Genomic DNA, 12,139 nt, shown 5'->3' with positions numbered 1-12,139 from the left:
TCTGTAGTCAGTTTTTCCACTTGTTTAATATTTATTTATTAGATTTTTATATACCGTCGTTTAGACTAGTCTTCACCAGTTTACATTTAAAAAAAAATAATATACAGTAAAATATATCAAACCATGAAATGTAATCATAAAACATAAAATAGAATACAAAATTCATAGTCTCTAATCAATAAAAATAAAAAAATTGTCAATATAAAAGTACTCTATGTAAAAAAAAAAAAAAACCAATGCCTGGGTTGTAAGCCTGCTTAAATAGCCAAGTTTAGTGCTTTTTTTTTTTAAACGACTTAAATTGTGCTTGCAGCTTAAATCCACTGGTAAAGCATTTCATAATTTAGGTCCCGCAAGTGAAATTGCTCTCTAACCTGGGTGAGTCATGCTGTGGTTACTGAAGGGATTGAAAGTAAACCTTTATTAGCAGATCTAAAGTTTCACTGTGGAGTGTGTAAAGGATTTAAATACATCTAACTATGGCCTGGATGTATCAAAATGCACTAAATATCGCAAGCGATAGGAAAAGCGGTGTATTTTATGGTAATAGGCACAAATTGTGATAAACTGCCTAACTCTTTTTTTTGGGGGGGGGGAGAGAGAGCGAGCGAGCCTAGCCATAATGCCCTCACACTAGATAAGAGGTATAAATACCTATGGGAGGCCCACCTAGTCACTCGAGATTTAGGTATTAGTGTAGGGGTTAGGGGCCACTTGACATTCAATGTGAGACGTACAAACAGAACAGTACTCTCCGAGGGTCATCAAATGTTCACAAGAGTGAGGAAACTCACCCAAAGATGAGATTTGTGCAATGTCCTCTCAACCTAGCTTGATGGGACTCTCTTATGTAAATGGTTGCCTTGGCCGTGCTACGCTCTCTTTATTGTAATGACTTGTCTGCTTAGGAGGTTGGAATGTGGAGGACTGGGTGGAAGGGTGGTGGTGTGTGTGCTTTGCGAAGTAGAGGGGATTTCAGTTTTCAGAAAACCAGGAGGATGCATTCTTGATTCTGGTTTTTCAGTTAAGGGGGCTGGGGAATGCAACTACTGTACTTTGAAACTCTTACAGTTATGGTGCCCATGCTTGCTGTGCTAAAGCTTTTGCTTTTTTTTTCCCCTTGATAGATTGAGAAATTTTTCCCTCATGTTGTTGAGAAGGAGAAATCACGTGCAAATGGGGATCCCTCTGATCTATCTCCTGAAGAGTTTGCATTTGCTAAAGAGTAAGGGGACAAAGCTTGTACATTTCTGGGACTCTGCCATGGCATTTCATGCACCATTCCCTTGGGAGCAGAAGGATGCAAGAGACACTTCCTATCCGGTACCACCAAGAGAAATCCTGGTCGCAAAATACATACCCATAATGCTCCTTGGCATGGTTTCTGTACAGACACAGCACGGTCCTCAGTACAGTTTCTATACATACCTGCTTGGTCTGTGACTTCCACTATAGTGACTGGCTTATCAAACAGTTAATTTTGATTGCTGGCCCTCTTGTTTTCTTGTCCCTGTGGCTATTTTATCTTTTCCCTCATAATCGCTCCACAAAAGTAGACAAGGATGAATCTGTTCCAGTACAATGCTGGCAAATTTATTTTTCATGTAATATTATAAGGAAAATGCCACCTTGATTTTTCCTGGGAATTAACAGTTTATTATATCAAAAACAGGAGAAAATCAATCGAAAAAATGACTCATTTTTCCAGATAAATATCAGTTTATTTTGGTGGACAGAAGCCAGAACAATGAAACAATATTAAGCAGATTTACCCACATATCCAGTTAGCAGTATCCCCATCCCCTGCCTAGCAATGTCCCTTTCTTCCTACCACCAGCCAAGAATCTTCCTCTCTCTCCGCTCCCTGCCCCCCAGCATTGCATCCTTACCAGTGGTGGCTCCAGGCTTCTCCTCTTTCCTTCGGCAGTGTGCTTGAGGCTCCCATGCACTGCACTTCTGCTTTTGTGCAGGGCCAGGGAGCATGAGGGAAGTTATTTTGGTGGACAGGACCTGCTTCAGACACATGTGCAGCACCAGACAACAGGCACTTTGTCTTCTTGGGGGATGAAGAGGTGGGCTTTGAAAACAGCATGGGTGGCACTGGAGGGCGAGTGCTTTCACTGGAAAGGGACTTGAAACACAGCATACACTTTGGCCCACACTGGGTTCCAGCAGTGGCTGGAGGCCTTGAAACGCTGCATCTGTAGCTCTGGAGCAGCTTTTTAATCATCCTAAAATTAGGGTGAATATTTGGTTTAAACCAACTATCACCTTTTGGAAAAATCTGGGAATTTATGGGTGAAAATCAGTTCCTTCTGAAAACGAAGGACTCTAGTCATGATTAATCAACAGGTCAGCATGACCTAGGTTCTGATTATGTCAGGATGTTAGCATCACCTAGGTACTAATTTTAATTATCTGCAAGCACAGCACATTTCCTTACTGATAAGAAAGGATCCTACTAAATTAGACAATGAGATACAATAAAACTTTGACTCCATCAGCCTCATCACTGCAGGACCAGAGCACTCGAACTGATTTCTTCCACTGTCACTGTTGGACTCTAGAGCTCTGCTGTCTGATCCCTTCCATCATCACTACAATGACCCTAGTGCTCCACATATGTATAGGGTTTGTAAGAGACCTTTAAAGTGTCTTCTCTTTTCAGGTACATGGCAAACATAGAAAATCATCTGAAGAGTGTGGCCCTGAAGCACATGCCTCCCAATCTGCAGGCCATGGATCTGCTCAAATCTGGTAAGGGAAAAAAATGTGCCACAATAGAGAGAGAGGAACCCAGGGTCATGAGGTTTGTGGGCTATGCTTGGAAGCTGTTTGAGTGGTGCGACCCTATAGCTCTTTCCTGTATTCATGGTAATGTCTGCAACTTCTTTGCAGTTCCCCAACCCAACTTGGATTCATTTGTGTTTCTGCGTGTGAAGGAGAGACAGGAGAATATTCTTGTAGAACCAGAAACGGATGAGCAAAGGTGGGTGACTTTTGCTCTGTGTGGGAGCTCCTGTAGCTGAATCAAATGAAGGTTTTTTTTGTTTGTTTTTTTGAGGGTTTCTTAGGGGAAGGGCTGCCAGGGATCAGGGTGTGTGGAATTTGCGTGCAGAGCCCCAAGAGCAGAGGAAGGGCTGCAGGGGTAGAGAAAGGAATGCAGTAGTACAGCTGGCAGGGAAAGCATGGGTACCTCTTGGTGGCAGGGATAGGAATAGGGTGCAGAGCCTGGGATTTGGTAGGACTTGGAGCCCCATGGAAAGGATGGACTGGACATTGATAGATCCCAGTGGCTGGGAAAAAGTGCAGGGACAGCTTTGAGAGCAAATAGGAGGAATGCGGTAGAGTGTGGAAGTTAGTAGGAGGCATGGGCAGGTTCTGGTGCCTAAAATGGGTGTAGCCTTACAATCTTGAAGCTGCAGTGTCTATATTTTGTGCTCAGTGTATAAAGCAGAGTTGGTTTTAGCAGGAGGTGTGTGCCTCTTTGTTTCTCTTCTTGCAGGGAGTATGCTATCGATTTGGAGGAGGGCTCTCAGCACCTTATCCGGTACAGGACAGTGGCTCCTCTGGTGGCTTCTGGTGCAGTGCAGCTTATCTGACCTGATCCAAGACAAAGCAAGTGGAATAGGGGCCAAGTATCTGATGAGCAAGGACCTGCAGAAAGTAATACATGCCCAAGCTTTCAATCCTGTCACTGCTGATAGATCTTAACTTCTCTAAACTGGATTGGGTGAGATTCATCAGATGCATCTGTGCAGAATGACTGTTGATCCCGCTAAAGGTTAAGTGGGACTGCTCCCTGTCCATCAGTGCCTACAGTTTGCTTATGTGTTTTACTTTTATTTACTTTCTGGAGATTAAATGCTCCACAGAAAGGCCAATGAATGCAAGAAAAAGTCCCAAAATATATTTAGACATTATATAAAACTATATACAGTAGCCCAGTTAAAACTCATAATAGAGAGAGAAAAACAAGGATCACACGTTAAATAAAACCAATTTTCCTTGGAAAGACCAGTGAGCAAAAAAAGTACCCATAATTCAGTAATGCTGGAAGTAAAAAGCCAAAACTGTTGAATATCTTATTAAGAGATACTTAATTTTAGATGGTTCAAGATTCTTTATTGGATGTTTCAGCAATATTCTAAATACATGCAGAAAAGTGTTGTGCATCCCCCCCAAAACAGACGGGTTGTCCTTGTATTGTATCCTGCATTTTGCTGGATATCTCCAAGCAAACTGCGCTCCCAAGTCAATATACTTTGTTTCAGTTCAAGAATGCTTCCTTTTTGCTTGAATTGTGAGATGCATTCAGATATAATCTAGCTGAATAGGTAGCATCCAGTTTCAGAAGGGACATTTTTCAATATCCAGTCCCTGGCAAGTTAAGCTGTGCACATTTTTTCTCAAACGATTTGCAGGATCTCAAGATACTTGGTAATGCCTGAACTCTTGGTACCAGAGAATTCATAGATATTAAATGGGCTCTTGTTAGTGTAGGTCACCTTCGTGGGGCATCTGCAGTTCCCTGTATGTACCCAGATCAGTCCAGACAGTGGGTTGAGCCTCCTGTCCAGCAGATGGAGACAAGAGTTCAGTTTTAGGAAAGTTTACTGCATTAAGGTTTGTGATCCTGGGGGGTATTCTCAACCTTTTCAAATGTCCTCTTCAGAACAGCATTATCTTTTACCAAAATCACATGAACACAGTTCAGTGAAGTCGACTGTTTGCTCTAAATGTTCTCCTCCTTATTTTAGTATGGGAGCCCTGGGAGACTACCATAGTTTCTAACTTGGCTGCCTGTAAATTCACAGCTAATGCTTCTTCAGTGACCATCACAGCTTTCCTAACTCTAAAGAGATTATACTGGGAGTTAAAGTTTAAAAACAAACAAAAATCATTCAAATTAGAGACTAGCGTACCTTTTTTGTTTTCTAAAGTATCCCAAGCACTCATAGGACCCTGCTGCAGCACAGTTCCTTCCTCCAAGATCTACAGTGGGCATCTTGCTCCAGAGAAGACATATATCTGCAGCCAGCAGTGAAAATAAATCACCTTTTCCCCACAAACTCGAACATTCCAGGGAGGGGAGAGATGGTTCAGTGTTTTTGGAGCCTTCATGAAATAAAATGCCTCCGAGCTGGTCAAGCAGTCCAGAGATCCTCCCCAGATCCTTTGTCCAGTTGGGCGCCTGCTGATAACATCACTACACTTGAATGCTGTCCTGCCAGCTAAATGAAAGCATCAATCAGACCAGAACTACTAATCCGGGCTGAACACAGCTCTCCCCAGGGAAGACACACGTCTGGTGTGTTTCAGCATGAGTACCCAGTGTGAAGTAGATGAGCGAGAGGAAAGTCAATGAAAGTATTCTGCAAACAGCTGTAAGTAATATTGTGACAGGGAGAAGCACCAACGCAGACACAGTTCACCCACCAATTGCTTCCATGGAGAAGGGTGCAGGAACCTCTGGTACCTGCATACTGCTCTGTGTGATTCAGCCCTGTTGGAGAATAGTTTGGAAACGTGATGAAGATCCTGTGTTCCCTGTACATACCAGGATCAGTCCAGACGGTGGGTTATGTCCCCCGTCCAGCAGATGGAGTCAGAACAGCTGCTCTATAAGCCAGTGCACCCTCAGTATGCTCTCAGTATTCTTCTGACTCCAGCAGATAGGAGCTGGGGAGCCTTAGCTCCCCTGGGATTTTAGAATTTGTTCTTCTTTCCCTGTTTCTACTTTATATTGTCCTTTGGTGAATCAAGTTTGTTTGGGGGGGGGAAAGGCAGGTTAGTTTATTTCTCAGGCACTGCCCCTTCCAAACTTGCAATCAGCTCTGCGCTTGGGATTTGCCTGTTTTCCTTTACTTCTCTCTCACTGTGTGGGGTAAGTCCTTGGGAATTCATTTTTTTTTCTAGGTTGCTGGACCTGCTTTTCTTTAGGGGTGATTGCTGACTGGTTCAGCCCCTCTCCCCCGTGCTGCGATTCGGCCCGCGGTCCCAAGACACGCATTCCTCGAACGCCGACTGGGGAGAGCAAGTGCTCTAGTGGGGCCAGGGCACAGCAGATGCATTTCCCTGCTGCCCGCGGCACTGGTTACCTCGCGGGCTCCCTCCCCCCCCCCCCCCCCCCTCCCCCATAAGAACATAAGAACATGCCATACTGGGTCAGACCAAGGGTCCATCAAGCCCAGCATCCTGTTTCCAACAGTGGCCAATCCAGGCCATAAGAACCTGGCAAGTACCCAAAAACCAAGTCTATTCCATGTAACCATTACTAATGGCAGTGGCTTCTCTCTAAGGGGCAGATTTTTAAAAAGTACGCTGGATTTTATAAGATACGCACGTAACTTATAAAATCCGGGGTCGGCGCACACAAGGGGGTGCACATTTGTGCAACCTGCGCGCGCCTAACCCAGCACGCGCTGCCTGTTTCCTCCGCCCTCCCCCCACCTTCCTCCCCCCCACCTTTGTCGGCAAAGTTACGCCTGCTTTCAGCAGGCGTAACTTTGTGCACGTCGGCAGGCAGCCCCGCTCGTCCTCCGGTCCCGGGGGCTGGTCCGGAGGCCTCAACCACGCCCCTGAAACGCCGCGTCGTTTCGGGAACGCCCCGGACACCCCCCTCCCGCCCCTTTCCAAAAGCCCTGGGACTTATTCGCGTCCCGGGGCTTTACGTGCGCTGGCGGCCTATGCAAAATAGGCACGCCGGCGTGCGCGGGCCTTTTAAAATCCGCCCCTAAGTGAATTTAATAGGTAATGGACTTCTCCTCCAAGAACTTATCCAATCCTTTTTTAAACACAGCTATACTAACTGCACTAACCACATCTTCTGGCAACAAATTCCAGAGTTTAATTGTGCGTTGAGTAAAAAAGAACTTTCTCCGATTAGTTTTAAATATGCCCCCTATCCGAAAGAGTAAATAACCGATTCACATCTACCCGTTCTAGACCTCTCATGATTTTAAACACCTCTATCATATCCCCCCTCAGTCGTCTCTTCTCCAAGCTGAAAAGTCCTAACTTCTTTAGTCTTTCCTCATAGGGGAGTTGTTCCATTCCCCTTATCATTTTGGTAGCCCTTCTCTGTACCTTCTCCATCGCAATTATATCTTTTTTTGAGATGCGGCGACCAGAATTGTACACAGTATTCAAGGTGCGGTCTCACCATGGAGCGATACAGAGGCATTATGACATTTTCCATTTTATTCATCATTCCTTTTCTAATAATTCCCAACATTCTGTTTGCTTTTTTGACTGCCGCAGCACACCGAACCGACGATTTCAATGTGTTATCCACTATGACAACTAGATCTCTTTCTTGGGTTGTAGCACCTAATATGGAACCCAACATCGTGTAATTATAGCATGGGTTATTTTTCTCTATATGCATCACCTTGCACTTATCCACATTAAATTTCATCTGCCATTTGGATGCCCAATTTTCCAGTCTTCCTGCAATTTATCACAATCTGCTTGTGATTGAACTACTCTGAACAATTTTGTGTCATCTGCAAATTTGATTATCTCACTCGTCGTATTTCTTTCCAGATCATTTATAAATATATTGAACAGTAAGGGTCCCAATACAGATCCCTGAGGCACTCCACTGTCCACTCCCTTCCACTGAGAAAATTGCCCATTTAATCCTACTCTCTGTTTCCTGTCTTTTAGCCAGTTTGCAATCCACGAAAGGACATCGCCACCTATCCCATGACTTTTTACTTTTCCTAGAAGCCTCTCATGAGGAACTTTGTCCAAACGCCTTCTGAAAATCCAAGTATACTATATCTACCGGTTCACCTTTATCCACATGTTTATTAACTCCTTCAAAAAAGTGAAGCAGATTTGTGAGGCAAGACTTGCCCTGGGTAAAGCCATGCTGACTTTGTTCCATTAAACCATGTCTTTCTATATGTTCTGTGATTTTGATGTTTAGAACACTTTCCACTATTTTTCCTGGCACTGAAGTCAGGCTAACCGGTCTGTAGTTTCCCGGATCGCCCCTGGAGCCCTTTTTAAATATTGGGGTTACATTTGCTATCCTCCAGTCTTCAGATACAATGGATGATTTTAATGATAAGTTACAAATTTTTACTAATAGGTCTGAAATTTCATTTTTTAGTTCCATCAGAACTCTGGGGTGTATACCATCTGGTCCAGGTGATTTACTACTCTTCAGTTTGTCAATCAGGCCTACCACATCTTCTAGGTTCACCGTGATTTGATTCAGTCCATCTGAATCATTACCCATGAAAACCTTCTCCATTACGGGTACCTCCCCAACATCCTCTTCAGTAAACACCGAAGCAAAGAAATCATTTAATCTTTCCGCGATGGCCTTATCTTCTCTAAGTGCCCCTTTAACCCCTCGATTTATCTAACGGTCCAACTGACTCCCTCACAGGCTTTCTGATCTCATTCCCCATATCCTTCAGGAGCTGGACCTTGACCCGCCACAGGAAGTGCCGGGACCCCCCCCACGTCGGGGAAGAAGGGGGATCCCGTTCTGGCGGGCCTCCACCCCTTAGCTAGAGCCTTCCCTACCCATCCCACCTTTATGCAACTTATAGCCAGGGAATGGGATGAACCCGAATCTTCTCTAAAAGTCAGCAGGGCGATGGAAAAGCTCTACCCCCTCCCTGAGGAGTTACTGGACCTCCTTAAGTCTCTGCGGTCACGAAGCGTACGACCATTCCGGTAACCGGGAGCACGGCGCTGCGAGACCTGCAGGACCGGAAGCTGGAGGTCTACCTCAAGAGGGTCTTTGAGGTCTCCGCCCTTGGGATTTGGGTGGCACTCTGCACTTCCCTGGCACAGCGGGCAGGTCTTCGCTGGGTGCAACAATTGTTGACTTTGCAGGCTCTCCCACCCGAGGAAGCCTCCTAGGCAGACCGCCTAGAAGCAGTTGTCGCTTATGGAACTGATGCCCTTTACGACCTTGAGAGTACTGGCTAGATCAATGGTCTCTGTAGTCTCGGCACGACGTCTCCTGTGGCTCCGAAACTGTTCAGCAGACTCATCTAAGGCGCAGTTGGGATCCCTGCCATTCAAGGGTAAGTTACTCTTCAGGGAGGATCTAGACCAGATCATCAAGCTTCTGGGGGGACATGCAGCGGTCTCTCAGGTGGTGCAACTTCTCCAATCCTTGGGTTGGGTCATCAACTTCTCAGAGCACCCTCCTCCCGTCGCAGATCTTGGATTTCTTGGGAGCGTGCTTCGACACAGGCAAGGTCTATCTGCATCCGGATCGGGCACAGGTACATCGCTTCTCTGCTGTATCAGCCCCCACGGCCTGGGATTGCCTGCAGCTCCTCGGATCTATGGCGTCCACCATAGATCTCGTACCCTGGGCTTTCGCACCTCTACGCCCCTTACAGAGGGCACTACTCTCTCACTGGAAGCCGGTGTCTCAGGACTATCAGCTTGTCCTCCCACTCCCCCAGAGCGCCAGAGACAGTTTCCGGTGGTGGCTGGACCCGCTCCATTTGGCTCAGGGAATGCCCCTGGAGGTTCCGGAATGGGTGGTGGTTACCATGGACGCCAGCCTGAGGGGCAGTCTGCCAGTCAAGATCGGCCCAGGGGCTATGGTCCATCAATCGGCTGGAAACAAGGGCGGTGCGTCTGGCACTGGAACAGTTTCTCACGCTTGTCCAGCATCGAGCGGTCCGGATATTGTCAGACAGTGGCATACATCAATCGTCAAGGGGGCACAAGGACCCAACAAGTCTACCTGGAAACAGACAGTCTGATGGCCTGGGCGGAGAAACATCTATCCCATCTGGCAGCCTCACACATTGCGGGGGTGGACAATATCCAGGCAGACTTCCTGAGCCGACAACATTTGGATCCAGGAGAGTGGGAGTTCTCCGAGGAGGCAATGCAGCTTCTCACTCAACATTGGGGGATTCCCCACTTAGATCTCATGGCCACCGCTCAAAATGCCAAGGCGGTCAGATTCTTCGGTCGCAGACGGGACCACCGCGCAGAAGGAGTGGACGCGCTGGCTTTCCCTTGGCCCCCTTATCTTCTGCTCTAATGCATTCCCACCCTGGCCACTAGTGGGCAAGGTCCTCCGAAGAATAGAGGCACCAGGGTCCAGTCATCCTCGTAGCGCCAGAGTGGCCGCGCCGGCTGTGGTTCATGGATCTGATCAACCTAGCAGTGGACTGACCGCTTCGCCTGGGGCATTTGCCGCGACTCCTGCACCAAGGACCAGTATTTTTCGACCAGGCAGAAAGCTTCTGTCTTGCGGCATGACTTTTGAAAGGCGGCGCCTCCAACACCGGGGGTACCCAGATCCTGTAGTCTCACCTCCTTAAGGCTAGAAAAACATCCACCTCCATCGCTTATGTGCGTGTCTGGCACATCTTTGAGTCCTGGTGCATTTCACACTCTACACGCCCGAGGGCGGCTTCTATGCCTCAGATCCTCAAGTTTCTTCAGGATGGCGTGGACAAAGGACTAGCCTACAATTCTATACGGTTTCAAGTTGTGGCCCTGGGGTCCTTGGTCCACTTACAGGAACACAGGTCCTTGTCCTCTCATCCTGACACAGTTCGTTTCCTTCGGAGAGTTAAGCACTTGAGGTCTCCGGTCCAGTCCCCTTGTCCCTCCTGGAGCCTCAATTTGGTACTGCATTCCCTTGCAGGACCTCCCTTTGAACCTCTGCGGTCCTCTACCCTCAAAGATCTCGCTCTCAAAACTGTTTTCCTCGTGGCCATTTGCTCTGTGCGTCGAGTTTCAGAACTGTAATCATGCAAAGAACCCTACCTCCGTTTCACTGACTCTGGTGTGTCGTCACGCACGGTACCTTTCTTTCTAAGGTGGTCTCGGCTTTTCACTTGAATCAGATGGTAGTTGCCCTCCTTCTCTACGGAGGACTCATGGGATCTCCGAAGGCTTGATGTCAAGCGCACACTGCTTCGCTACCTGGAGGTCACCAATGAATTTAGTCTCTCAGATCACCTTTGTCCTCTAGTCAGGGCCACGGGAAGGTCATAAGGCCACAAAGACAGCCATCGTTCGCTGGCTCAAGGAGGCCATTGTAACGTCTTATATCGGAGCGGGTAGGGAGCCCCCGTTGGGGGTGAAAGCGCACTCTCTTCGTTCTTGGGCTGCTTCCTGGGCAGAAAGTCAATCTGTTTCCGTTCAGGAGATCTGCCGAGCAGCGACCTGGAAGTCTCTGCATACTTTCGCATGACACTACTGGCTACAGCTCCAGTTGCCGTCCTCCGGCTACTTTGGGGACAGTGTAGTTCGAGCAGGGCTCTTAAGGGCCCACCCTCTTTAGGGACGCTTGGGTACATCCCACCGTCTGGATTGATCCTGGTACGTACAGGGAAAAGAAAATTTACTTACCTGCTGATTTTTGTTCCTGTAGTACCATGGATCAGTCCAGACGCCCTCCCTCAAAAGTTGGGAGGTTTACTGCTCAAACTAACCTGTGTTTCTTCAATTCCGCTGTTTCACACCTATGTTCAGGGGCTTCACAGATCTTTTTGCAAGTTGCTTCAATATCCGTTTTTTGATAAGTTTGTGTCTTACCCATACACAGTGGGCTTATGTAGCTTGATTCATCATTATCCTCATTTATCTGGCTTTGGCTTTGATATTCTATATACTGAGGGTGCACTGGCTTATAGAGCAGCACCCTCAGAGGTTCTGTTCTGACTCCATCTGCTGGACGGGGGACATAACCCACCGTCTGGACTGATCCATGGTACTACAGGAACAAAAATTAGCAGGTAAGAAGTAATTTTCTTATGATGCAACTCCATAAAATCTGAGTGCTGTACCTGTGGTTGGGACTACATGTCATGCTAGAAATACTCTGCGGGTAGAGAACTGTTATCCTGCCGCTTTTTCATCACACAGGGAATCTGAAGGGCTGAGAACGGTGTCCTAACCGCAGTTCCACCAAGAAACCAGAAGGTGACAGCAGCTGGGTTCTGCATAACCCAACAGTTTTGTCAGTTACCTCATCTTCTGCTGTTTGCTTTGTTGGCCTCTGGAGTCTCCTTGGTGAACCAAATATCAATATCTCTTCAACTACTGACAAGGTTTCCTTGCATTCTGTATGGAAGTTTTGGAGCCTTTGCTTTCAGGGAGCGTTCCATGTGTTTTGCCTCAGACTCTGGGA

At 47.0% G+C, this 12,139-nt stretch overlaps 1 protein-coding gene across 2 annotated transcripts in view; it reads left to right on the top strand.

Annotated features, from left to right (window-relative positions):
• GINS4 (GINS complex subunit 4) overlaps positions 1-5,749 on the top strand; it is a 28,493-nt gene extending 22,744 nt beyond the window's left edge. For both annotated transcript variants that reach the window (XM_029603757.1, XM_029603758.1), the window contains 4 exons: positions 1,128-1,225; positions 2,669-2,757; positions 2,899-2,989; positions 3,506-5,749. In XM_029603757.1, coding sequence (XP_029459617.1) covers positions 1,128-1,225; positions 2,669-2,757; positions 2,899-2,989; positions 3,506-3,602 — 375 coding nt within the window. In that variant the 3' untranslated portion in view covers positions 3,603-5,749. The remainder of the gene's footprint in view (positions 1-1,127; positions 1,226-2,668; positions 2,758-2,898; positions 2,990-3,505) is intronic.
• Positions 5,750-12,139: the final 6,390 nt, after the last annotated feature.

This window comes from Rhinatrema bivittatum, chromosome 5 (genome assembly GCF_901001135.1).
Source record: "Rhinatrema bivittatum chromosome 5, aRhiBiv1.1, whole genome shotgun sequence".
NCBI classification, from domain to species: Eukaryota; Metazoa; Chordata; class Amphibia; order Gymnophiona; family Rhinatrematidae; genus Rhinatrema; species Rhinatrema bivittatum.
This window is presented reverse-complemented; position numbering and strand designations above follow the sequence as displayed.